This window comes from Opisthocomus hoazin, chromosome 9, assembly GCF_030867145.1.
Source record: "Opisthocomus hoazin isolate bOpiHoa1 chromosome 9, bOpiHoa1.hap1, whole genome shotgun sequence".
Lineage (NCBI taxonomy): Eukaryota > Metazoa > Chordata > Aves > Opisthocomiformes > Opisthocomidae > Opisthocomus > Opisthocomus hoazin.
The window spans coordinates 31531415-31558968 of NC_134422.1; the positions used below are offsets into that span (position 1 = coordinate 31531415).

Below are 27554 nucleotides of genomic sequence, written 5' to 3' on the forward strand. Positions count from 1 at the left end.
AAATGCATTCCTCACTCTCTTCACCTTGCTTTGCAGCCGTCTCGCCCCTGAGGGACACACATGATTATTGTCGGCCTACCTCACCTTGGAGGCAAAATCAACAAAAGCAATTTAAACAGTTTAAAAAGAGATTATTCAAAGTCAAATATTGCAGTTACCAGCATGCCTGCTTATGCTAGAGTCAGGCCTAGTATTCCTTGTTTAGAAGTAAAACTGGAGAGACCAGAGTTCTAGCATGTCACTGGGGTGGAGGGTGACCAGCTCCCCACTTCTGCTGCCTAGACTGGCATTTGTCCGCTTTCTCCTTGCCTATTTTTCACGTGTTTGCTTACAGACATATCTGCTGTCACTATTAGAAAAGAAACATGTTCTCATTAGAGCTGCATTTACTTCATGTCCATTTGTGCTGGAAGAAAAGTTTATCACATTTATTTTCTGCTGCTTTTTTGCTTTCCGTTTGCCGTGTGCACTTTCGCATTGTGTCCGCGGCTGCAGGATAACGGAGATTAGAGACCTTGTTTTCCCACTGAGGGTGCCCGGCCCGGCCCGAGCGCAGGCGCACCCATGTGGGAGCGGGGGGCCGACCCTTCCCGCCGCCGGGGCGGCCGCAGCCTCGGCGCGGGGCGGCAGCGGCCGCTAGCCCCTCCCCGCGGCGCCTGGGAGACCGGCGGCGAGCGCGGCATGGCGGCGCGGCGGGCGGGACCCAGCGGGGTGAGGCCGGGGCCGGGGCGGGCGGCAAGCTGGCGGTGGCGGCAGCAGCGCCGGCGGGAGATCGGTCGACCCTGAGCAGTTGCTCTCGGGAAGACAGAGGTGGAGCACGGCGCGGGCGCGGGGCTCCCGGCGGCCCGGCTCCGGCGGGGAGGCGGCCGCTGCCCGCGGGCAGCCGTGTGTAGCCGGCGGGAGGGCCTTGCGTTCCTGCTTGTCCTTTGCTGGGGGCGCAAGAGTTTCCTCGCTGTTTCCGTGTTTTCACGAATGTATATATCTAAAAAAAAACCCCCAAAAACCCACAAAGCTTTAAATTTGTAAAAACTGTTGAAGCGTTTTTAAACCTTGGCGTTTGTGTGCAGCTGCCCCCTTGGTACCGCCTCCGAGGTCTGGTGGCGCAGCTTAGCTCGCTGTGCTCGGGCAGTAAAGGCACCTGCTCGCTGCGGTTTGCTGCTTGCTGTGCGTGTGAGCGAAGGCTTCTGCTGACCTGCACCGCGGAACGGGCACCCGGGGGTGGGGTAGCTCGAGTCTGCTCCACGGTGGTGTGGCCTGGCTCCTGCCTAAGCACGGGCTGTGACTGGGGCAGCAGCTGTCGGTGGGAGGGGGCACTTGGTGGCTCTTCTGTCAGTAACGAAAGGTCCATGGAAACCTGTGCCCAAACTCACCCTTTGTATGGAGTTTGGAGTGAGTTCCTTCAGGCTCTGAGAAACCAAAAACTAATAGAACAAAGCTGGTATTAGTATGGCAGAGTTGGGGACTTCCATACAGATGGGCAGATGAGTGTTCACCGTGTTAACCACTGCCTGCTTGCACGTGGTTTCCTTTGTTGCAAAGAATAAGCAATACAGAAATTAATTCACTTTTCAGCTGTTTCGTAGAAGACAACAAAATAGAGAGGTACTACAAAACACAGCCGTACTACTGTGCAGGTAGTGCCTGCTGTATAAAAAGGGTGGGTTTTTTTAATTTTTAGGGGTCTTTAGATTTTAGTTTTTTAAAATATTGACTGCCTTAAACATTAATAGTTACTGCCGCAAGAATGTGGGAAACAATAAATGAGCTCCGATCTTTATCTGTACTTTTTCTGCCTTAACGGTGCAGCTGTACGGTGTGGCTAGCCCTGACCAGTTTGCTGGGTGTGCTGTTCCCTGCCTGTGTAAATGGCACTTGCTGTCAGTCTTCAGCATCTTCAGCATGGCCAAAATCCAAGTGAGAGATTTGAGACCTAATCCTGCAAACCCTTGCTTGCATAAGGTGTCTCATTTGTTTTGGGTAAACCAAACTAAGTAAAAGTTGCTCACTGGAGCCTGTACCAGCATATGGAGTTACAGATTTTTTGGCACAAATAACGCTGCCACAGAACAAGCTGCCGTTGTTTGAAACGGGACTAGTGCTGGGCCCTAACCTAGGGGCAGGAAGGTTCACATCCAGCTAATCCTGGCTGCTAGAAGCTTATTTTTAGTTCAGAATTAGCTTAGATTCAGTGTGAGCAGTGTGAGGGAGTATAGGCTGGTTCACAGTGCCTCTTCCAGGGAACAGCTTCAAATGATATGGGAAAGAAACAAGTGGTAAGTCTCTGGATCCTTGAGTCTTACCAGTCTTGCAGCCTTTTTTATTTCTGGTATCAACTGAATTTTTGGTGTGTGGGAAACACTTACTAGTGTATACTCTTTCAATATAATTATATAATACAAAATCTGAAAGTAAAGTGCATTCCTTTTTGTAGGTGAGAGAAAGTGCAAGATCTCGGTTTCAGATTGTTAACAGGAGATGCTTATTTTTAGATTTTAGTTGAGCTGGTAAATATTTTCAAAATTGTATGAAAATTAATGTTTTGTTATATTTAAAAGTCTTTTATAAATAAGCTTATTTCCTTGTATTGCTTTTACTGTTGTTCTGAATTTACAACTTCATTAATAGAAAATACTCAGTTCACACTCTATACTGCATATATATATGTCGAAGTATACTGAATGCAGAAATTATTGCAGTATTTTGATATTTAAACAGAATGATGGATAAGCTTTCCAATGAAAGCAGAACGTTACATGAAAAGTGGAAGTTATTCGAGGGAAGTTGAAATGTAAGTTGTGCCTCCCACACAGGGGTTAGGTACATGTCCCTAATGCAGTGCCCATCAGTACTCTGGTAAAAACATATTATTCCTGCATCTTTTACATATTACTTTTATTTAACATCTCCATCAGGAGTCTCTAGCTATTTAAGAGGCATACAAAGCAAAACATACTTAGTGTGTTCTGACCGTATCTGGAAATAGCTGTTTTCTGAGAGGTGGTTGCACACTGATAGAAATTGACTTTTGTCTCTCTTTTGTCTTTCAGTGCCCCCCTCGTGCCCTCCCTCCAGTGCCAAGGTAAAGTCAGTTCATTCTGTAGAATTGATCATGGTTCTGTACTGCAGTGTTCTTAAAAGTAATGAAATTAAGAGAAACGAGTTTAATAAATATCTGAGTAGTCATAACAGCTTTATAAATAATTGCTTTTCTTGATAATTTGTTGTCCTAGAACCCCTTACAAGAAATACAAAGCATTTTAAAGTTTTACAGAGGCTGAGAAATTTTACTGTGCTACCTCAGCTTTAATATTTTTAATTCTAAACCCTTTAAAAAGTTTCAGACAAATAGCTACTTCGATTTTATTAACATCTACTTTAGTTTTATTGATGGCCTTCTTTTCGATCTTTTCTTCCTTTCCTCTTGTTTCATGTTCTTCAGTTTATTTGAATCACAAATCCTTCAGAACAGGAATTTCTGAAATTAGCTAGATATTCTTGAATAGGGGTATAGGTGTCTACTAGTTCAACATAGTATAGGGAAAAATTTGGGCGCTTTTTTCCGTGTGGAAGGAAAGGCAATGATACAGTTTTTATGAGATGGTACTTCAGAATTCCTTCACAATACCTAAAAGCAAATGTGATGTTCAGATTGATGACATATAAAGATAGTGGTTTTTTAGTAATGTATGCGCTCAAATGTTTCATAACTTTTTTTGGTTTGTTACATATCAGGCAGTAAGACAATTTTTAATTAGCTAGGTGATTAAAGCTTTTAATCTGATCCACAGATAGTCAGTTAAGAAACTGTGCATAGTCATGAACAAAGTGTTGCATCTTGACAATGGCTTTGTACCCTTAACCCTGTTGTACACAACTGCTCATAAAGAGAATGAGGAATGGGGATAAGGAAATGAGTAAGAAAAGCAGCAGTGTGAATCTCACTGTTGTGAATTGTAATTGATTCAGAATTAACTTTTTTCTCATCTTTCTTCCTTTTACACTGCTCTTCAATACCTTTTCTCCTTAAATGTGCAGTGGAAACCAAGGTGAGTTATTCTGGCATCAAAGAGAATTATAAAGATTGGTAGTTCCTTTTGGTGTCACTTCATCCTCTCTTTAAGAAAGATAAGAGCCTTATACTTTTCCTAACTGCAGGCTGATTATTTAAACTGCATGGATACCTGCGCTGCCATTGCTAGAACTGTCTGTTGTTTTTCTTTGTTCTCTTTACTGTTTGCTGTTTGCATACCGAATCAAGGTATCTGAAAAGTTGTCACTGTGCTCTAAACAAGAAGTTTATTCTTCAGAGCATTATTCAGAGTATTTCAGTGTTTCACTTAACATGTGCATGGGCATATTTAGCCTCTGTTGCACTGAAGACAGTTTTCTTATCCCATCATCTGCACTCCTCTGCTTGTGTGAACTGTTTTATTGTCATCTTACCTGTAGAAGGTGAAGGATGTCTTCACTTGTAAAAAAGGAATCCCTTTCTTAGCTAGCAATAGAGTGACTGTTAAAAAAAAGGAAATGGAGGTTTCTGCATGCTGTGCACCTATATTTCCGTTTTATGTTCTGCAGATGAAATTCCACTCAGTCGTCCCAAAAAAAGGAAACCCAAAGGAAAGACTGCATTAGGTAAGGTCCTGACAAGACTGAAAACTGTGTTTGTAATCTTGGGTGAAACCTGCGCCGTAGCCAAGCTTCTGACAGATACATGGTTTTCAGTCTTGTACTCTATTTTTGAGTAATGTTTCAGCTAATTTACTGCTATTTATTTTATATTGAACAACTGCAATCTTTTTTTCCCAAAGTGGTGCCACTTTAGAACAAGACTGTAATGCTAACTGAAGTGACTTGTTCCATCCTCTGCTCTTTCTCCCTGGGTCCATTTCCGGTACTGCATGTCTTGATACTGAACTGAAAAAGTTCCGTTATTCCTGCTATTTTTTCCTTTCTAAAATTTCTGGATACTTCATTAAATAGTAATTTACAGCTGTAAGCTGCTTGTTATGTTGAATGTGTTAAGCACTTTAATTTTTGAATGAACTAAGATAAAACTCATTTAACAAATAGGCTCAATTTCAGTCTTTGGTCAAGTCACAAGTTAATCATTCCGTTATCATCAAAGAGTTAAGAGCCTAAAAGGTGAGTAGCGCTACAGCTTTGTATTTTTACAAGAAGTGGATCTGCAGAAGAAACTTACTGTTTTAAGCAAGATTACAAGTCTGATCTATTTTGATAAAGCAGAATGTGTTGACAGAATCTGGTGGATTTCTGTCAACCAGTTGACTTGGGTCCATATGATGGTTTGATGAGTAAACTTCCTTTGTTTGCTTAAAAGAGTGTACAGCTGAGGCCTTACTGAAAGACCTTGAAATGCAACAAGTAGTGCTGTTGCTGGCAGGATTTCCCAAGGATCAGGTTTTGTTTACTGTTGTTTTCAGTGAGCTGAATGATGGTGCAAAGTATGCCTTGCCTTTGGCCATGACTTTGCTGATTAATTTTGCCTTTTAGCACAGCAAAGCCTTATAAAAGGAAGGAAAACCTGTGCTTGAAGTGAAAACAGAGAGAGATTCAGTTGTTATCATAGAAACTGCAGTACTGGAAAGAGCTGTAAAAAAGCATAAAATGGAGAAGTAACTTTGTCTCTCTACTTCTGATCATGCAAATTGATGTTACTGCTGCTAGAATATTTGACGAATTCATGTTAACCTCCAACAGAAATGTTTTTCTTCCAAAGCGTAGTAATTTGTCTCTCAGACTGGAGTAAACATCCTTCGGTGTTGTTTTTTTTGCTTCTCCTTTTGTTCTTGTGGTGTATGTTTAGCGTTTACATTGCCCTTAGATATGATGCTATTTTGCCTTATCACGTATCTGTGTGAATTAGCTTGTAACAAGCTGTTAATTTTTTCTTTTCCCCTTGCATTATGGTCTTTACCTGTGGAAAGCAAAAATATAGAGGTATATTTCTTTCCCATGGCTGATTGCTTTCAATCAGTCCTCTGCTGTAGTACAATTCCTACTTGGGCATACTTCTTGGATACTTACATTTCCTTCTGGGCATGAAACCATCAGGGTGAAAGGAGGGTTGTTAGCTATCACCTTGTATATTCTTACTTCCCACATTTATTTCCCAACTCTTACATTTCCTAGCCAATACATTTTCATCTCAGTTGTAAGCTGGGTAAATACAGATGTTCTGCACAGTGTAGCAAAAGGCAGCTTTTTCTTGCCTGTTTCTCAGCAGCTCTGAATTAAGGTTACTGGATCTTTTCATCTGGTTTTCAGATGGCATCGTCCAAGCAGCAGTCCGTCGGCAGTCTGAAAGCAGTGAGCCCCTAACTCCTGAACCTCATGATGTTCCTACTCAGAGGAAACGCAAGAAGAAGAAAGTACCTACCGGTATGTGACTTAATCGTAGACTGGAAAGAGCACTGAATAAAACTTGGTAATACAGAAAAATGATTGGTCAGCTTGTATTTTGGCTTAAAACATTTCATGTGTTTTTGTACTTAAAACAGCTGAAAGTAAACTCTGAGTGAATGGTAGCTTAGAGTTTCAGTTTCTGATTTCAGATTCCGTAGGGTACAAACCTCATGCAGTAATGGCAATACAGTTTTGAAAGTGATAAAATATCTTTTATATCATTCAAAGCTCAGAAGATTTTGACTTTTTTGCCACTGTGTTTAGATAATAACTATGTATGTATTTAAGTGAATGTATTTCCATTTTATGAAAGCTGTGAAACCTTCATGTGGTTTATTTTAAATCTTCAGATTCTGAGACCTCTTTTACGCAGCAAAATGTTGCATCCCTATTTCAGAATGGAAGTGGCATGGATGTCCCTGAAGCTGAAGAAACGGTGATCCGCAAACAGAGAAGAAGAACAAAGTGAGACAAAACTAGTATAGCTCATAATTTGGAATAACTGTGATAAAGAATGTAGCTGAGCAGTATTTTGCATTGTCACGTGACAAAAATGTAAAATCTTGAAGACCATGATACCGTTCAGCCTGTGCAGTAAATAGTACGTGTGCAGTTCTTTCCAGGCTTAAGATGTAACTTTCTTCACTTGTTTGTTTTATGCATACCTGGATGCATTACAGTACATCACATGAGCCTAATATTTCAGTCACATACATGAAAAAATAGAATGTGTAACTGCTTTCTTGCATTCTTACTATCTTTTTCTTAATTTTATGAGAAACTTACCTGCTTTCTCATCCTTTTTATTTGCCTTTTCTCTGAAAACTATGCCTTTAAATCATTTTAGTCACCTTTCTACCAAAAGCATCCACTTTCTTGACCTTGTATTTAGTTTGTATATTTTTTTTCTAATTGTTAATCTCTTGATATGTACTTCTTCCTACCGTATTGTTTTGACACAGGAAGGAATTTAAATAGAGGTAAAACCCCCAAAATCAAGGATTAGCTTCCTGGTTTTAGTTAACTAACTCCATGAGAACTTTAGTCCTTAAAATTATAAACGGGGGTAATATTATACAGGTCAGTAGCCTGATCAGTTCTTATCAGTCAAGTTAGACATGTTAAATGTTCATAGGAGCCTTCAGGTTTTACAGTTTACTTCCTGTTCTTTCTCTGCCCTGTTGTATGTTCTGTGCTGATAGGAAACCTCGGCCAGCTGAAATGCACTGTTCCAATGAGCTGGAAGTGGAGGAGGAAGACATCGTTGAAAATGAGCACAGAAAGAGCCCAGATCAGCAGCCTGTGTTTGCTGCTCCCACTGGAATTAGCCAGCCTGTTAGCAGAGTGTTTGTTGAAAAAAATAGTAAGTACATCTCATGATTTAATTTAAGGACATTCTTGCATATTGTATTTAAAATCCAAATACTGCAATATTAGGAAGAATTTAAAAAAAAAAAGTTTTCCAGAACAAAAACTATTTGGAAATAAACATAATTTTTCAACAGTGAATGTTAGTGTTGCTGTGCTGGCATGTGCTGTTGAATTTTTTAATTCCATGGTGTGGGTGACAAAGACTGATAGTACACAGCTGAGCGTATTTGACCTAATACTGTCACAGTACTTTGAGAAGAAAGTATCATTTACGATACTGCAAAAAGTCCTTTCAAGTGGAAGGGGTTTTTGGTTTTGTTTTGGGTTGGGTTTTTTGGGGTTGTCTTGTTTGTGTGTTTGTTTGTTTATACCAGGGAACACAGAGTAATTACCCAAAGTGCTTTGCACATTCCTAAATCCATCACCTGACCCACCAGGGTGCTGAGAGAGGACTGAGAGAGGCATCCTGGTATGAATGTAAGCTGACAAAGGGCAGGAAGTGGGGAGAAGAAATTTTCTGATGGAATTTCTGACACAGCTTTTTAACACTAATAAGTATTAATATTGAAATTGTGATGGAGGGTGTCGTGTTAAAAGAGGTAAAGGAGTCTGATACATGGCAAAAGGAAAGCCCTTCCATTGAGTCACGAGGTTCAGAGCAGACCCCCTTGCGTTCTAAACTCTCTCCCAGAGAGGAGTCTAGGTGCAGCTGGATCTACTCCTAGTCCCGGACTTGGTCAACAGTTTGTGTCTAAAGGGTTAAGTGTACAGCCACTTACCAGATTCAACTTGCCTGTCAGAGCCCTTCCAAGGACTTTCACTGAAACGGTTTCGCAAAGTTGAAACAATAGGTAATGTATTCAAGTGACAGGTATCACAGATTTGGGATTGCTGTTGATAAATGCATTGTCTACAAAAATATGAGCTCAAAGTAATGGTTTAGCATTTTAGTTAACAATGTGTTCCTGGGGATACGTCTGACAAAGTCAGAGGCATGACTCTTACCAAAAAGGCGTCCCTTCTTGGGGGTCGAAGAGAGGTTCAGGGCTGTCAACACGTCAGGTAAGGTTCTCGCTTGGCTCTTCCTCCCAAAAAGAGTTCTCAAGTGCCAGTTTTTATATGTTTGAAAATCTTTTGGCAAGGTGAGACTAAGTTATTATGTGTGATTAGCTCTTGGCATGGAATGTCATCACAAGTGGGACTCGGCCCTGTGGGAGTGGGCATCTTGGTATGTGCTCAGGGGGGCCAAATGTTTAAGCAACCTGTGGCTGTGCGGCCTCCATCACATCCCAGAGATTAATTGATTTACAGTGGTGGGCTATCGACCTTTTCTTCTGTCCGATAAGTACAAGTCAGTTGCTCCCTTTGTTAACTCCTTGGCTCTTGGTGCCTGAGTCCGATCATGTCATTGACAAGTCCAGCAAGGCCAAGACTGGAGAAGGTAACAGTACTCTCTAAAACTAATTTCCTCATACTTTCAGGACGTTTTCAGGCAGCTGACCGTGCAGAATTGATTAAAACCACTGAAAATATCGATGTACTTATGGACATGAAGGCTTCATGGACTACCAGAGATGTTGCCCTCTCAGTGCACCGAAGTTTCAGGTGAAAGATAAATGTTTTCATGCAAATAAGCAGAAAGAAAGAAGGGTTGGTTTTTTTTCTTCTTCTTCCTGAAAGTTAATATCTTTTCTCTATCATTGCGATGTATCTTTGTTTCTTTTTGATAATCCTAATAAATGGTGGTTCGGGATGCAACAGGTAGAGTGTTTCTCAGTCCTCTAGCTTTTGATATTTATTGTCAAGAATACCTATTTCTAGTCTACACATCACATGTGAAATGCAACTGAGAATTACTAAGGAAGTCATACTGCAAAGATTCAGACAAAATCTGAATAGCAAGAGATTGATCTGATAAAAAAATATTAGAGACGTAAAGAAGAAATGTGTTACAAAATGAGATTTGCCCATCAGCTGTAAGACCAGAATAAAAATACCTGAATTCAGGTAGTTCTCAAAGAAAATTCCTGGTTGGTGAAAAAGAGGAAGGAGTGAAATTGGACTGGGGCATAAACTTGCACACAATGACAAAAAATGCTTTTTTTTTTCTTTTGATATGTCATCATGTTGTGATACAGAATGAGAAGATGACAGCCATTTTCTTCTCTGGTGTATTTTATCTGGAAGCCTGTGCTTCCTCCTTTTTCTTAGCAAGGAAGATAATGAAAAGACTAACTCGAAATGAAATTTAAGAGCATTGTGTAAGTGTAAGGGGCAGTGGTCTTGGGAAGCTACAAGCAGTGATTGAAAGTATTTGATTCCTGTAGCAGCAATGAAGTGGTGATAGGATGAAACAAAACATCTTGATTTTCTTTAGGTGCTCAGGTTCTAGTGCAGTCTGTCAAGGGAGGAAGCAGAAGTCCCAATGCTTAGAATTTTTCAAACTAGATCAGAAAAAGCACTCAGAAGCATCTGTGAAAGGCTAGGATCGTGTCACAGCAGAAGGGATCCATAGGCCTTTTCTGTCTATAGTTCTTCGTTAATTCAAGATGTTAAACTTGTCGAATGTTCTTTTCTCCATTCAGGATGATCGGACTCTTTACCCATGGCTTCCTCGCTGGCTATGCTGTATGGAACATCATTGTTATCTACATTTTGGCAGGAAATCAGCTTTCCACGGTTTCTAACCTGCTCGAGCAGTATAAGACACTAGCATACCCAGCTCAAAGTTTGTTCTATTTGTTGCTGTCTATCAGTACAGTCTCAGCTTTTGACAGGTAAAATATGTTTGTATTTGAAAGGTATATGTAATTTGTGTGCAATATGTTCCTTTATCCTTCCTATGGCACGTTTTGATCTGCTGCTGATGATTTAATGTCATATACTTAAAGAATGATTTTATACATGGCTGGTTAGACAGATAAAGGGTATACTTGTGCATTCAGACCTTTGTTACTCATTTCTGTCCATTGCCTGCAGCCTTGCTTGAATGTGCTGGTGCTGTTTGTGTGATCATAAAGTGAACCAGATGGAAGAGCTGACCTGTTTTTTTTGTAGGGGAGAGGGGTGGAGAACAACTGATGTTCCTATCAGGTTTTCACATGAATCCATTCCCCAGTCAGGTTTGCAGCATAGCTGCGTAAACAGTTTTCCTTGGTTAGCTGGGGTTTCTACATTACAGCTTAAAAGTGGGAATGAACAGCAAGGGGAGCAAAGAAGATCATAAACAGAGTGGATTCATAAATGTTATAAATGTTATAGATGTTTCTTTTAGTTACAGATAGTTTCATGGCAGCATGATAAGCCAGGGGAGGAGTCTGTGCTATGGAAGAAATTGTGACTTTTTTTTCATGGAGTGGTGGCAGGGAGGAGGCCTGAGTTATTCTTGATTGCTGCTGTACTGGTGTAAGCTCTGTGAGCAGTTGTTATATTAGCATAACTTGGTTGGTGGTATGAACACTAAAATGAATGGTAAGGATTAGAGAGGGGGCAGATCTCTACATTCTCCCTGCTCCAGAAAGCACTGCAGTGTGAAAGCTCCAAACGTCATGGAACATCCTCCTTAGTTTCAGTCTTTCTTGGATTTGGCATAATGAGGACCATTGCCACATGTGGGAGATATTAAGGCACTGTGACAGAGGCAGAAAAAGGTATCTTGCAAAAACTAAAAGAACAATAGAATACTGTTAGAGGAACGATATTGTTGTCTTACTGGGCTGTGTTAATGACTCTTGGTTTTGTTATCAGGACTGATTTGGCAAAAGCATCAGTTGCACTCAGGGGCTTTCTTACCCTTGACCCAGCAGCCATAGCCTCTTTCTGTAAGTATTTTGAAGCAGATACGAAGTTGTCCAGAAAAGATGGTAAATGGAAAAATCCTACTTACTGTTTTCAGTGAAATCTTCATAGAATCATACAATCATAGAATCATTAAGGCTGGAAAAGACCTCCAAGATCATCAAGTCCAACCATCAGCCCAGCACCACTATACCTACTAAACCATATCCCGAAGTGCCATATCTACATGTTTTTTGAACACCTCCAGGGATGGTGACTCCACCACTTCCCTGGGCAGTCTGTTCCAATGCCTGACCACTCTTTCAGTAAAGAAATTTTTCCTGATACCCAATCTAAACCTCCCCTGAAGCAACATGAGGCCATTGTCTCTCATCCTATCGTTAGTTACCTGGGAGAAGAGACCAACACCCACCTCAGTACAGCCTCCTTTCAGGTAGTTGTAGAGAGCGATAAGGTCTCCCTTCAGCCTCCTCTTCTCCAGACTAAACAGCCCCAGCTCCCTCAGCTGCTCCTCCTAAGACTTGTTCTGTAGACCCCTCACCAGCCTCATTGCCCTTCTCTGGAAATGCTCCAGCATCTCAGTGTCTTTCTTGTAGTGAGGGACCCAAAGCTGAACACAGTGCTCGAGGTGCAGCCTTACCAGGGCCGAGTACAGTGGCATGATCACCTCCCTCCTACTGCTGGCCACACTATTCCTGATACAAGCCAGGATGCCATTGGCCTTCTTGGCCACCTGGGCACACTGCTGGCTCATGTTCAGCCGGCTGTCGACCAACACCCCAAGATCCTTTTCTGCCGGGCAGCTTCCCAGCCACTCTTCCCCAAGCCTGTAGCGTTGCATGGGGTTGTTGTGACCCAAGTGCAGGACCCGGGACTTGGCCTTGTTGAATCTCATACAGTTGACCTCAGCCCATCGATCCAGTCTTCCTGCCTGGCTATTTACTGCTTTAGAGTAAGTGATTTGCTCAGTAGTTGAAAATAGCATTCAAAGGTTATGAACACTTTGCTACAGATTTTTTTTAAAGCATTTGCAATAGTAGCATTAGTGGAGCTGTTAGTAGGATAGTTCTTTTCACACTTCTGAATACAGAACACAGACATAGCAAAAAACAGAATCACAAGATGCCACTTTGATGTAGCTGATGGATTGCAAACGTGCAGAAAGCAGATTTTGATGTGTCAGGGTAATGTCAAAGAAGAGAGGGTGAATTAAAGGAGACTATCACTGGAGGCAGTGGAATGAAAGAAAATGTTCTGATAATTATCATGTCAGGATGAGACAGCATTTTGGGGGTTTGTATCTGACACTACTAATTCCATTTCTTCCAGTGTACTTTGCTGCTCTTATCTTATCCTTAAGCCAGCAGATGACATGTGACAGAATTAACCTCTACACACCACCCTCGGAAAATGGCAGCATCTGGTAGGAAACTTAGAAAATCACTTCTGTAAATTATAACATAGCTCACTCAGGAACCTTAGTCAAACTGGTGGATTGAAAAGGTTACACAATATACAGAAGAAAGTATTAATGAAGTATTTCATTACTAAACCTCCCGTTGTCTGAGCTTGTCCTGAATCTTTGATACTTTCACTGAAAAATGAGAACTCGGGAATGGGTTTGGTCATGTTGGTCGCGAATCCATGATACCTCAGACAAGAGCCCGTTGGAATGATGCTGAAAGTGTTACTTGGCAGGAACTGTAAGAATCTCTTTTGCTGGAGAAATGGGACCCTACTGAGGTAATCCTTTTGTGTTCAAGAGCAGGATGTTCTGTAGAGAGTCAGGACTGATTTTGAAGAAGATAGTCTAATCTGTCCAAGAAATGAATGTCATGGTATTATGAAAAAGTGGTATGTCTGCCACAGGATGCAAGGGGTTAGCAGACACAGCTGCCATTAAATATGAAGCATTGTTTCATGTTAGGAAATCCTATCCAAAACTGTTACTTTCTGTACTAGATATTTTATGGACTTAAACTCTAGTAGCACGAGTTTTTAAAATAAACCGGGAGAAGTAGAACAGAAGCATTTACATTAAAATTTGCTGGTGTGGGCAGTTAATTATTTTTTTAAGGGCTCCTATAAATGTTGAGTTTTTTATGAAAAAACCTAGATTCTAGTAACAAAACCACTACTGTTACGACAGTAAGAAAAGTGTCAGCTAACTTAAATTATAACCTTCTTAAAGCCCTATCTCATCCATCCCACAGCATCTGTGCACAAGTCCTTGCACTGGCTTCCAGACAGACTTCACTGACTTGCTGTTCACTTGCCTGGCTGCCTCATGAGGAAGTGCTTAAAAATAAGATCAACTGATGACATTGTGCGGTGTCTTTCACCACAGTAAAATTTGACCATGCATTTTGGTTTTTATTTTCTGTCTCTTGGCCAAGAAAAGGAATTTGCTGTTGAAATCCACCAGTGGACATTCTCTATGAGATAATGGGGTTTCTTTTAGCTGAGTCACTGTCTTTGGTAGTCGATCTTTTTATCAGGCCTTTGCAATGCAAGACTATCCGGATGGTACAAGTAGTTCTATTTTCACATCTGGCTTAGCAAGCTTGTTTTCGTGATACTCTGTTGAAATTATTATTGTAACCTGTATGTACCAGCGAATCCCTGACTGATGGGCTGATGTGCTTTTCCCAGGATGGCAGGTACAGAGGAAGAAATTGTTCAGCCATGGGTTGTGGTGAATCTAGTAGTGTCTATTCTAGTTGGGACGAGTTGGATCTTCTTGTCTTACCGACCAGAGCTAGACCACAGTGAAGGTAGGAAATATCAGTAGGCACAATGTTGTTTCTTCAGGCTTTTATCTGCTCAAAACTAGTCCTGAGAGATTTTGTGGCTGAGGAAAAGCATCTCCTAGCAGCTTTCCAAAGCAAGTGCTTCTTAGGATGCTGGTGTCTGTGTTTGGTTTTATAAAGAAAAAACCAGTCATTTAAAAAGGAAAGAAAAGCCTGGTTTGTCGTGGCTGAAGCAACATGAATTTTGAAACATGAGAGATCACGTTCCTTCATTGAAGGGAAAAATCATCTTTACTTTTAACAGTATTCTGAGTATTTGAAATGTATTTGTTCTGCTGATATTTTAGAAAATTCTCTGATGTTATTAATGTTCCTTTTGCAAATGCTGAAGGCATTTGGAGTTCAGTATTATTTTTAATAAAACATTGCAGTAGTTTTGGGAACTCCGAGCTTTGAAAAGTTAGATTTGTGCTTGCAGAACAGGACTTCAAATGAGGACTGCTTGTGTTGGTCCAAGCTGGAGGAGGAGGAAAGCAAGCCTTCCCCTTTTCTTAGAAGAAACTTTGCTAGAGACCAGGCCTTCTTCCTTTTGTTGTTCCACCTGGGATCCAAAAGGTATATTGTAACTCAGCTTTCCTATCAAGTGCATGCAGCCTGTGACTGGAAGATATGCTGTACATACAAAACATAAGTTTCAACTTACAAGTCAAGAGGTATCCAAATAGTTTCATGAGTTGAAGCACAGTTTGTGTTTGGGAGGCTGAAGAAGACTCAACATGCTTCTTCAGATTACTTAGAATTTTAATGTAGAGATTCCTGTATTTCACCTGGCCCCAGTTACTCTGTTTATTTCTAAAACACACTTAATGAGTTAAAAAAAACCCTAGGTGGCAGCCTTTACAATGTTTGACAGTAAAATTCATAATAGATGTTTAAATTGTATTTAACGCCCATTTTTTAAATATTAAACACTTACTTAAGGAAGCCAGTGGCAGGATTTAACTCAGATTTTGATGAGTTTTTTTGATACTTACATGTGCCTACTAAGATTAGAAAACCTGCTGCAGAAATTTCGAGAGAGAAATTCTGCTAGGACTTATCCCAAATAGTAGAGGAAGTTTAGTCTACTGAGGGTGAGGTGGCAAAAACATGTGAATCTCAAACTTGAGTGGCTAAACCACATTGTTGCATGTACAGATTGTGTGACTTTACCATGTTGACACAGTTGGCAAACACAGCCTGGTCTATATGCTGAATGTGCTGTTAGCAAGACAGAAAGTATGCCTGTGCTGAGGGTGCAGTGTAGATATGTAAGGGAACCCATATATGAGAAAACTGCCCTCAGCAGCACAGAGCTCCACAAGGCCTACCTCATCAGCTGCTCAGCGTGCCTAGCCAAATTTCTCTGCGAGGAACTCTTCACTGCTGACCTTAGGCTGTCTCCTGTGCCTGAGCTGCCGTGGTGACAGCTGGGAGCAGTATCACTCATGATTCTTTCTATCCCAGGTTCCAGTGTTGCTAACTTGCGCTGTGATACACAGAGCAGATCTATCCATAAATGAATGAGTCTCCACAGAAATCTTCCTTCTTGAGTCTAACGCTCTCAAAACTTTAATAATCCCTTAATCTGAGTTCTGTTTCACTGTCCAGGTTGAATGCAGGATGATACTGCATATGATCAGCTCCTAACATCATTGCTAATTCTGTTAATTTGGGTGGGGCAACAATAGTTTTCTAAAGACAGTCATGGCCCTTGCCATTGCTGAGTTGTTGATACTATGATCAGGAAGAAAAGCAGGAGGCTTGGGGGAATGTGAGAGCACTTTTCAGGAATAATGAAATATTCAGGTGAAACTTTTAGAAGAAAACATAATTTTTTTGTTTCTCTTTTAGAACTGATGTTTCATGCTGAAATTGAGGAGTTTCCCCAGGGAGATACCATACCCAGAGTCCAGCCATAGTACAGAACAAGCATCTGCAAATATTGTAGCTGTGACTGGTAGCTCAACATGTTGTGTATTATAGCCATGTATTATAACTTTCATAAAGAAAAAATGTATTTTTATATTGTATATATTTGATTTTTATCTTTTTAAGTATGCTACGATTTCCAAATGTGATGGAAAACTTTTATACTTTTGCTTTTTACTCTACAAAGTAGATTAGTGCATAAAGCCAAGGTGATTTTATAAATATTGCTACCTCTATAGCCAAAGAAACTAGACGGATGCAGAAGATTGGGTATTTTGTGCTTTTTTGACCGCTGTATAGTCTTCAACAACCTGCTTTTGTTACTAATGCTTATAGCAGTTGGCTTACCTGATTTGGGTAAATATTCTCTTGAGATTAAAACAAATCTTATGAAGAAAGTAGTCTAAGGAAGATTATAACAAAAGAGAGTTAGGAAACATAAACCCCGCAATGTTAGTAAGCATATAATAATCTGGGTTTAGTTGTCATAAAAAGTATTTGCTAAAATAAGGGACTGGATTGTCAGGGATTTTGTTTCGTAATTCCTTAAAGAAGACACTTTATTTTTCTTCATTTAGTTCTCTTTACAGAGATCTTGGTGATAACAAGTTCTTTCAAGTTGATGTAGACACAAGAAACAGAAGTTTTAATGTTGCAACAGTTTCGCCAACTAATGAATACCTAAATACATCTTTTTATCAAGCAGGGTGTTTTTGGGTGGCCAACAGGATATATGTGTGTCCTGTAATTTCTCAAGTCAGGACGCCTAACTATTACAAAGCCATTCACATGAACAGTGTTCCAATTTCTCCTTATCTTGTATGGCAAGAGCGGTAGTATTATTCACTGCTCTTTCTAAAGAAACACGGATTTCACAGATGTTAAAAATGTTCCTACTTCTACCTATTTTGATCGAGACTGATTTTCCCCAAAAGGATGTTTGTTGTTTTGTGTTAGGATGGAATGGGAAATTTCTTCCTAAAATTAGCAGAAATGCTTACTAAAGCAAAACAAAAACTGCAGCAACTCGCCTTCTGTGTAGTGATGTAATAGTGATAGTGGCAGTTGGTGGGTTTTGATGATGACAGCCAACATTTTTTTTTCTTTTGTATTAAAGTGGCAAAATTAATACGAAATTTGTGTTAAAGTGGCATTGCAGATGTGAATAAATACAGATGTATTGCAGGGTGAAAGTCTCCTTAGTAGCCATAGACAAGAGCTAGTGTGAAATCCCATTTCCCAAGAAAGTGTCACCTAAAGCCCCAAAACTATTTTGCATATGTATTGCTTTTGCATTATTTTATTTAATGGGTGTGTCTAAGTGTGGTTGTAAAGGGTGTGCAGTTGTCAAAGTTTCATGGAGAATTACTGCACTTTCTAGTAGTGAAGTTGAGAGTAGCCAGATAAAAGACTTGAAGGGGGATATTAACAAGTCAGTAACTTTCTATGCTGTTACCTGAGTTGCTTTAAAACAAGGATGGGAACATGAGTAACTAGGGCTGCTGCTGCTGAGTTGAGGACTTGAGTTCAGTTATGCCCATCCAGCAAATTTAAGTAATTTGAAAATTCAGTGTTCATGACATTTAAATGCTGGGGGGGGGTGGGGTGGGGAGAGTTCCACCAGAATTAAAAGACATTCCACAGCTGTTGGCTGCATTCTGGGGCTTTCACTTCTTTCTGGGAATGAGCTGTTAACCTTTTTTGGAAATTGTTATGGCTCTTGTGTATGTATTTTTGCAAAACTGTAGAGCCAAATTATGGCTGGCACTGCATTGTACATTAAAATGGAGAGATTCAGGGTGCCACTCCCCTTCAGTGTTACACTGGAGTTTCTTGCTGTGATTTGGCTGTACCAGATGGGGGATGAGGCAGTACTTAGTGTTCCCTTGTAGATTGCTACCACACCTGCAGATGTGGTATGTTTGATTTACAGAATTGCTGAGCTCCTGAAGATGAGATTAATAATGGCTTCTCTTTGCTGCTTGACATTTCTGTCATCTTGGCATGGTAAGAAGTACAATTTTGCCCATAAAGTATGGAGCTCGGGCAAAACCGTGCTGAAACATCAAATCAGTACAGGAAAAAGTTGAATAACATAATTGTTTGGTTTCTGACTTCATTACTAGGAATTGGCCTTCCAAGTATCCCTTGGATAAAGTGATGCTAGCAGAGAGCCAGATTTGTTCTCAATGTGAAATACAATGGTTTGTTGAGGTGGCTGAGCAGGTATTAAGTTAATGATCCCATTAAGTTCAATATTTCAAACCAAGCTTGCCTTTCCAGTGTATCTTTTTGGGAGGGTCTGAGTATAGGCACATTTAAATTAATGAGGTTTGAGGTTGCCATTTAAAATCACACTTAATAAACAATTTGATGGCTAATTATCTATTCTACAAAGTACTTTTCATTCAGTTAAGCCTCACAATGGAATATGAGTTTAACTGAGCTTTTTTATTCAGTTACTTGAAAAGTTTTAGAACAAATTTACAAATAGGTGTTTAATTACAGAACATGCAGTATCTGTAGAAGCCTTAACTGAAATGCCCTTTCCATACCATTGTTTTTAATGCAGTATTTGTGTTAATGAAAAAATTACAAAGATGTTAGTGCCAATTTCATTTTTACATATATGAAAGTTAAACAACTGCTCTAAACTAGTAAGAAATTAATGTACTACTTTGTCCTGTTTCCAAATGATTAGTCTGTTTAAAATAAATCAGTCTGTCTAATTTTTTTCACAATGCTAATATTATGTATAATATACAAGCTCTGAACAGGTAATTATTTTTTCTGTATTTGTGGCACTGTTGTAAATAATGGCTTTGCTTTCTCTTCCATCAGATTCTTGCTGCTGTATTGGTCTTTTGCATAATCAGAAATTGGACTGTAAATGCCTGAAAACTAGGAAGTAAAATATTTTATCAGTTTGTGTGGCCTAAAAAGAAGTATATTAACGGGGGGAATCTGATTGCTGTCTTTAACCACCTAATGGGTGATTAAAAAGAAGAGAAGAGTCAGACTCTTTTCCAGCTGGACAGTGAAAGAATAAGTGGCAGCATCAGGAAAATTACATTAGCTGCCACAGGAGTTTTGACAGTGAGGATTTGGGGTGGTCAAGGGCCCGTAGGGGCTGTCCTGTGAGAGCTCCATCCCCAAAGTGGCTCCGGACTTCGGTGGACAGAGCCCTGTGCAGCCTGAGCAGAGGCTGCACACAGTGGGCCTCCAGAGTCTCTTCTGAGCAAAATTGTTCTTATTTTACTTCTTAAAAGGCAGTCAATTAAAATTTGGTTAAATTCCAGATGTTTCTTCTTTGAAATGTTGCACTTAGCTTTCTCAATGTGAAGCCTGCTGGCATTAATCTGAAAAGTGTCTTTTAAAGTTTTTTTGGTATTGCTGAGGTAAACTTCAGGAGGGTTATGGTTAGGTCAGGATTATTTGCTTCATATTTGCAGCAGAATTAATTCAAATAACTGAAGGTTTTGAGAGAAGAGTAAATCATCAGGTACATATTTCTTGTAAGCCTTAACCTTTCTCTTCCTTTTTCCTCATAGTGGTGTGGAAGGTACTGTAGTACTACTCGGTGCAAACGTGCTTGAAGTCGGTCTTTTAAGTCCACAGACACTGAAGAGGTGGCTTGTTTTTCTCCTGGGTATTTACTAACGTTCTGTGCCCCTCCCCGCGGGGTGCTCGCTCTCTTCACGGAGGGCAGGGAGCACAACTCCCAGCGGGGCGAGGCCCGTTGCCCCGCCGCACGAAACCCGCCGGCCGCTGCTTCTCGAACAGGTGCTTTTGGGAATGTTTTTTCCCCGATCCCTCCTGTCGGGGACGAGCTGTGTGTCGTCATCCCTTCCCCCGTCCGCTTATTCACCGATCAAACCGTTCACATCTCGTACCCTCGATTCCCCTCACCCCGGAGCGGCCTCGCGCCGCGCCGCCAGGAGGCGACCCGCGCGCGTTGTAGGGCGGCGGCGGGGCCGCCATGTCAGACTCGGCCGGAAGGGAGGCGGCGGGGCCACCGCGCCTGCCTGCCCGTGCTCGCCGCTTCCTCCCTCCGGCGCGGCGGGGAGCCGGGAGGGCAGCCGTTGCTGCAGTCCCTCGACACGGCCGGACGGGGCCGAGGAGAAGGCGGCACGCTGCGCTCCGAGGTGCGGGCGGAGCCGCGCGGTGTGGGGGCCTGGGCCCGTCAGCGCCCGCGGCCGCCACGGGAGCGGCAGCCGCAGGATCCTGCAGCGCTGTGCGTGGGCTGGGTCTTTCTCCTCTCCTACTGGGCGTCGTTGCAGGCTGGTGCTGGTTTGCTTCTCTGCGTCATCTGGGGATGAAAAGGCTTATTTCTTAATGGGGACAGAGCTGGGTGCCTCTGCCATCCACCTCTATTTGGTAGTAGCAGTCAGTGCATGGCTGTGTAGTAGCTGCAATAGAAACGGGAAACCGTATGTTCCCACACACAAACAAAACTATTTGCTTTAATTCTGTATTTTAAAATTATGTAATCGTTTCTTCAAACTTAAAAACTTACAGAGTCCTTGCTAGCTAAGGCAGTTTCCTGTAGTGATTTCCTGTATTGTATGCAGTAAAATGGAAGAGAGCATGGCTTTTCAGGTTGGTACAGGCAGACCTCAGACAGATAATGATACTGAAACAAGGAAAAAAAAAAGCAAGATCCTCTTGTGGATAAATTTCCACACCCACTGATAGATGTAACCTACACAGTGAAAAACAAACAATGAAATGTACTTTTGGGGAAAAAAAAAACCCACAAACAAAAACCACCCACCCAAACAAACAAACAAAACCCAAACAAAAAACCACAAAACCCAACCAACCAAACAAGCAACAATCACTTTTGAAAAAAGAAAGGGCAAAAAAATAAATAGCACAGTCAATAAAAGATTTTGAAATTGTTAAATCATAAGTCTCATGATAAAAGAGCAGAAAGCAATATCTGAAACAGTATATCCTTCTTCCATTTTAAATGCTTGTGATGCTGTTATTCAAGCAGAATACCCTTGTAGCCCATGGTTCACCTTTCAACCAAATTGCCCAAAATGTGTCTTTTTACAAGCAGAGCATGAGGGTAAAGAAAAGTTGTCAACAAATCCTGACTGGAAGTCAAAAGACAAGCGATGTAGTAAGGCTTCTAAGAAATGTGCCATGCCATGCCACCAACATCTGGGTCAAATATTAACAAGTACACAATTAAAGAAGGAAAAACCAACTAGTTTGAGGAAACCTAGTGATGTTGTAAATTAAAAAAACATGGAAAGTATGCTGAAGTAGCTCTTTCAACATCACATGCGGTGGGGTCCAAGGGTTCCAAGTCATCTGTGTTCTCCCATAATAAGAAAAACTTGTAGCAGACAGTGGAGCAGGGAAAAGAGCATGACAGCCAGCCAAACAAATAATTAAACAAGCCTGTGATGGCTGCATCAGCTACTGCAGAACAACAGCTATCTCAAACTATGAAAGCATTTAAAGAAGACTTATTTGCAAGTAACTTTCCAGATTTCACATGGGCAAGAGGAAATCTGCCTGTAAGAATATTTTTCTTTTAATTGACCACATCAAACATACGAGAACTAGAACGATAACTGATACCAGAATGTAAATAAACTTTTTAAATAAACTGTAATAGATAAACTCAGCGTTGATACTCTTGACCCATATGTCATGTAAATTTTGACAAAACAGGGGAAAACCTGTGCATCCTGCCAGCAATCCCTCTGTTCCTCACTTTCTCCTTACAGTATTCGTATTATATGTATCAGGAAATTCCCCTAGTAAAGAAGAACTTGTCTGAAAACACACCTAAGTTTTTTGGACTACACCATTCACTTCAGTTGTGAGTGCTTCTTTCAGTTTTTTGTTTCATCAGCTGCTACTGCTGCTTAGGTGCTGCTGCTAACCATAGTTTGCAATTTTTTCTTGATTCAAATATTGCTTCCACATGACTAGTGCAATTAGCCTTTTTTCCTGCTCCTCATTGTAAATAACCATAGACTATACTTTTGAAGAGATGATATACCAGTCTGGTTCAGGACAAGTTGTTTAATTGATGCTCCTGTAGATTTTTCCCTATAATGTTAATTCCATATGACACTGTTTGTTTTCTGCTCTAAACTGTAATGTTAGAATTGTTCATCTTCCCTTTACATTGCAGAGGTAGGTTGAATTAAGTTGTGGATAAAAGAGTTGCTAAAATCATGGGGCAGTGGTTACTGAGATCTTTGAATAAAATGTGCTAAATTATTCCTCTTCTTGAAAGTGCATAGCCATTACAAATATTCGAAGGACTTTACAGGAATCCTATAAAATGTTATTAATGTGTATTTCCTATCCTTCTTGTGTGTTATTACATTACATTTTATTACTACTGCTAATAATAGAATAAACCTGATTAGTAAGTTATGAGATATATCAAGAAGGGGACAGATAGAGGGCAATAGGTTCTAGATAAAGTATTTTAGAGCAAATACATTTGGGCATATATACATTGTCACTGAATGTGAAGTGTGAATATTCTTTTTTTACCGATAAAATTAAGGAAAAAATACATTCTTTAGGAGGAACTCCAGGAGAATGTGAGTCAGCCACTCTATTCTGCAAGACCCTGTACTGGTTCCCCATATTTGTATGTCAGCTAAAGAGACCTCCAGAATACAGTCTATTAATTCTTACATTGCATCACTCTCTTCACGAAGGGCACTGGATTCCTCTATTAAAGTTACAGTTGTGAGACACTACCAACTTGAATTTTGAGAATCAAAACATTCAAACAGAGCAAATGGAAATTGATCCTAAGAAAAAGGTGAATTCTGTGAAATTCTCTAAGATTTATTACTGGGAATTTTGACACCCCAAAATGACAAGTGAATCCAGAACGCACTTCTAAAGAAAAGTGGCAAGGAAAAATCTTACATGGAATCTCACTAGGGAAGATAATGTTCCCAGGCTGTGATGAAAAAAAGAGATGTAATGAAGTAGTAGTAGTAGTAGTAACAATAATGACGATGATGACGTTCTTGCAATATCTTTATTGCAGCTTTCACTTTAAGTAATTTTTTAACCAACATGAAATGTGTTTTCACATTGCAGTGGACCTTTGGATTTGATAAAAGGTGTTATATAGCTTTTCTGGCTTTGGTTATTTACAAAATAAGGTGTTGCATACTGTGCAATCTTAATCAGAATTGTAACTAATTGATGTGATAGGCTAGCAGATTAGGCAAAGAGACTAGACCATTGCAAGAAAATATGACCTTGATGGAAAATGTGTTTCTGCTAGCAGAGTAACAAGACTCTCTTGTATTTCAGAAATGTGAAAGTGTGGGAAAGGAAAAAAAAATCTGTAGTATTTTTAAAAAACGTAAATATTTTCAAGTGCATGTTTTCTAATGTGGATAATCAGCATTAACTACAGTATTATAGCTACAGTGAGCCAAAGCAGCCACTCTGAAAGTTCACAGAGTTCTTTCCTAGGAATTTTTGTGGGAATGGTCCTTCATTACTAGTATGTCAGTTTGTTTTACTATAACCTAAATTTTGAAAGCCCTATTAAAACTGTTAGGCAAGATTTCAGCCTGTATTAGTGGTCTCTTCTCTTACATGTGGAGTTCATTGTAGGACAAATGCAGATGCCATTAATCTGCATCTGTGGGTAAATCCAGTAGTAATGGTGTATTGTGTAATCATACCTAAAAATAAAACCAGCACTCAATTGCAGCTAATTGCTTATGGACTTTTTTGGCATTTTTTTCAGGAACTTTATTGAACTTCTGGATAAGTAATGTACACTTATGCAATTAATTTATGGAGTAGAATTGGTTGTTTTGATTTGGGAATGATGGAGGTTTCCACAGAAATGTGTTTAAACCTTTCTTTCCTTCATCTTATCTCAAGTTTCTGGATAGGTTTAATTATGTTAAATACCAAATGTTATTCTGCTAGCTGGTTATTAGTAGATCACCTCATTTTTTCAGTGCTTTCTTTTGTAAACCCTTAAATCTTTGCTGGTCTTTTGCATTAAATAGCTTTATTTCATAGTATGGTTCTTACTCAGTCTTTTGAGGTTTATCTCACTGGATGCATTGTGTAGTATCTCTGAATTTTAGTAGTTTTTCCTCATTCATACCCAATAGGGATGACCATCATCATGACAGATCATTACAGCTAACTTAGTTGTTTTAGAGGTTTATTACACAACCTAATATATTCTAGGAAAGCTACTTACTAGCATTTGACATGCAAATTTGTGAAGATTTTTTGCTAAGCCACTATCCATCATATTCATTTGAAAAGTCGTGGCAGTCTGGTGAAGTTTCCACTGACTGGAAAAAGGGAAGCATAACCACCATTTTTAAGAGTAAAAAGGAACTACAGGCCAGTCAGTCTCACCTCTGTGCCTGGCAAGATCATGGAACAGATCCTCCTGTAAATTATGCTAAGGCATGTGGGAAACAAGGAGATGATTGGTGACAGCCAACATGGCTTCACTAAGGGCAAATTGTGCCTGACAAATTTGGTGGCCTTCTACAACGAGGTTACTGCATTTCTGGATAAGAGAAGAGCAACTGATGTCGTCTACCTGGACTTGAGCAAAGCATTTGATACTGTCCTGCATGACATCCTTGTCTCTAACTTGGAGAGACGTGGATCTGATGGATGGACCACTCGGTGGATAGGGAATTGACTGGATGGTCACACTCAAAGAGTTGTGGTCAATGGCTCGATGTCCAACTGGAGACCAGTGACAAGTGGTGTTCCTCAGGGGTTGGTATTGGGACTGGTGCTGTTTGACGTCTTTGTTGGTGGCAGGGACAGTTGGATTGAGGGCACTCTCAGGAAGTTTGCTGACGATATGAAGCTATGTGGTACTGTCAGCGTGCTGGAGGGAAGGGACACCATCCAGAGGGACCGTGACAAGCTTCAGAGGCGACCCTCATGAAGTTCAACAAGGCCAAGTGCAAGGTCCTGCACATGGGCTGGGGCAATCCCAAGCCCAAATACAGGCTGGGCAGAGAATGGATTGAGATCAGCCATGAGGAGAAGGGGGTGCTGGTTGATGAGAAACTCAGCATGACCTGGCAGTGTGTGCTTGCAGCCCAGAAGGCCAACCACATCCTGGGCTGCAGGAAAGACACGGACCTGTTGGAGCGGGTCCAGTGGAGGCCACAAAGATGATCAGAGGGCTGGAGCACTCTCCTGTGAGGAAAGGCTGAGAGAGTTGGGGCTGTTCAGCCTGGAGAAGAGAAGGCTGTGGGGAGACTTTATTGCAGCCTACCAGTACCTGAAGGGGCCTACAAGAAAGCTAGAGTGACTTTTTATAAGGGCCTGGAGTGATAGGACAAGGGGTAATGGCTTCAAGCTGAAAGAGGGTAAATTTAGATTAGAGGTAAGAAAGAAATTCTTCACTATGAGGGAGGTGAGGCCCTGGCACAGATTGCCCAGAGAAGCTGTAGCTGCCACCTCCCTGGCAGTGTTCAAGGGCAGGTTGGATGGGGCTTTGAGCAACCTGGTCTAGTGGAAGGTGCCCCTGCTCATGGCAGGGGGTTTGGAACTGAATGATCCCTTCCAACCCAACCCATTCTATGATTCTGTGATTCTATGATGAAAGACAGGGTACTTAGGTATCCACCTTGTGTCATTCAGAACAATGGTTTCCCATGATTTTACCCATCCTCTAGGCTAAAAACTGCTTTCCTGGCACTTGATGAGAAGAAAGGGAGATGGGATGGGGAAGAGAGGTAAGGTAAAACTCAAGATTTTTTTTTTACTATTTATTTTTGTTCCTTAATAGTATCAAGTGGAAGAAATTGTTATGTCCTCAATGCATATTTATTACATTGAGACTCTTTTGAAGAGAGTAGTTCTTATAGCAGATCAAGTTGACTCTGAGTAAACCACACTTCTTCCTGTGTTCATCCATGCAGTCATTCACAAACTGCTGTACTATCAGGCCAGGATAGTAAGAAACTCAACAGCACTGAGCATATATTCAGGATAATGTTAATTAAGTTTTCTGTTGTTATAGATATTTCATTATTTTATGTAGTGTTAAATGATAGCAGAAAGAAAGGTGGCAAGAAAAAAAACAACAAACCCCTACCTTGTGTTGTTTTCACAAGTATTGCAAAAGTAACCAAGCAATAAATTTGTGTTTCAGTGGCTATGAGATTTTGCAAATGTATAAAAATTCCATAAGCCCCTTTGAAAATACCTCACATTGAGCCTAAATCTAAGATATGTGAAAATTGCAAGTCCAAGTTCAGTTCTAGTTTATATGCTGAGAATACACATCATTGGTATAAGTGAGTAAAGTGTGCTAAAAAAAAAAAGACAAATTGTGCTTAGAACTGTGTCAGCTTGGAATAGAAAGTCTCTGCAACTTGAATCTTAACAATACAGATCACGAATCTCAGATTTTACAAATACTATGTAAAAACTTCAGCCTTTCAGTAGAGCACTGTTGTTTCCAAGAACAACTTTTCAGTGACAGGTAGTTGAAACTGCCTTAACAATATGATGATTATACTTTTTTTTTAATGTTAACTAGTATTTCTAGTTTGCATTGTTCCTTAATAGAAAGTATCACAGTTAATGAGCAAAACTGCAACAAACCTTTCAGCAAATATAATCCAGGGACTAGTTTCAAGTATTTCTGATTATTTTGAGAATTAGTAGAAGTCACAGTGCCTCCTAATTGCTCGTTTCAAAATACTGTAGTTATTGAAAAGCAATAGTTCTAACAGTAAAGACTTGTGAGCTTTATAACTTACAGAACCATATTTCATTTTCTTCTTAAAAGTTACATCAGTATAGAAGCTGGACCAGTATTTAGAAATAATTTTTTTTTCCCACAGAGGGAGATAGCAGCAAAGTAACTCCAGTGGGCACACCTGGTTGTGTAAATCAATTTATACTTTATTACCATTCAAGTTCATTTTATAAAGAGAGCGCACGGCACTGTTGTTTCAAGAGAAGCTTGCAAATACTAGCAGTTAAGCTACCTGAAATTTTCTGCAGGTTTTTTTTTTTTAAAGAGTATTAATGTTTATTCAGAGTTCTGTAACTAAAATATGTGCAACTTCATGTGTGTTCTCACTTATTTGACTTAGGTTTTACATGTACTGTTAAGTCAAAAGTTACTTGTAGATCCTATGTAATGTATTTGATTTGAAAACACTACAAATTTGCAGTGTTTAAGAATTAAGAACATGGGGATCATGTGAAAATATCTTCTCT

At 40.3% G+C, this 27554-nt stretch overlaps 1 protein-coding gene across 3 annotated transcripts; it reads left to right on the top strand.

Moving 5' to 3' along the window:
• Window positions 1-653: 653 nt before the first annotated feature.
• On the top strand, window positions 654-19605 carry TMEM237 (transmembrane protein 237). Of its 3 annotated transcripts, XM_075430042.1 has the most exons (13): window positions 654-711; window positions 3048-3079; window positions 4036-4046; window positions 4579-4635; window positions 6289-6402; window positions 6777-6891; window positions 7629-7789; window positions 9279-9402; window positions 10383-10574; window positions 11545-11618; window positions 12925-13018; window positions 14248-14369; window positions 16239-19605. In XM_075430042.1, the coding sequence occupies exons 1-13, from the start codon at window positions 682-684 to the stop codon at window positions 16304-16306; spliced, it is 1194 nt and encodes a 397-aa protein (XP_075286157.1). In that variant the 5' UTR covers window positions 654-681; the 3' UTR covers window positions 16307-19605. The 3 variants fall into 3 exon arrangements, with proteins under 3 accessions (XP_075286157.1, XP_075286159.1, XP_075286158.1); XM_075430044.1 differs by lacking the exon at window positions 14248-14369 and having other exon boundaries at window positions 16239-16316; XM_075430043.1 differs by lacking the exons at window positions 654-711; window positions 4036-4046 and adding an exon at window positions 770-2273.
• Window positions 19606-27554: the final 7949 nt, after the last annotated feature.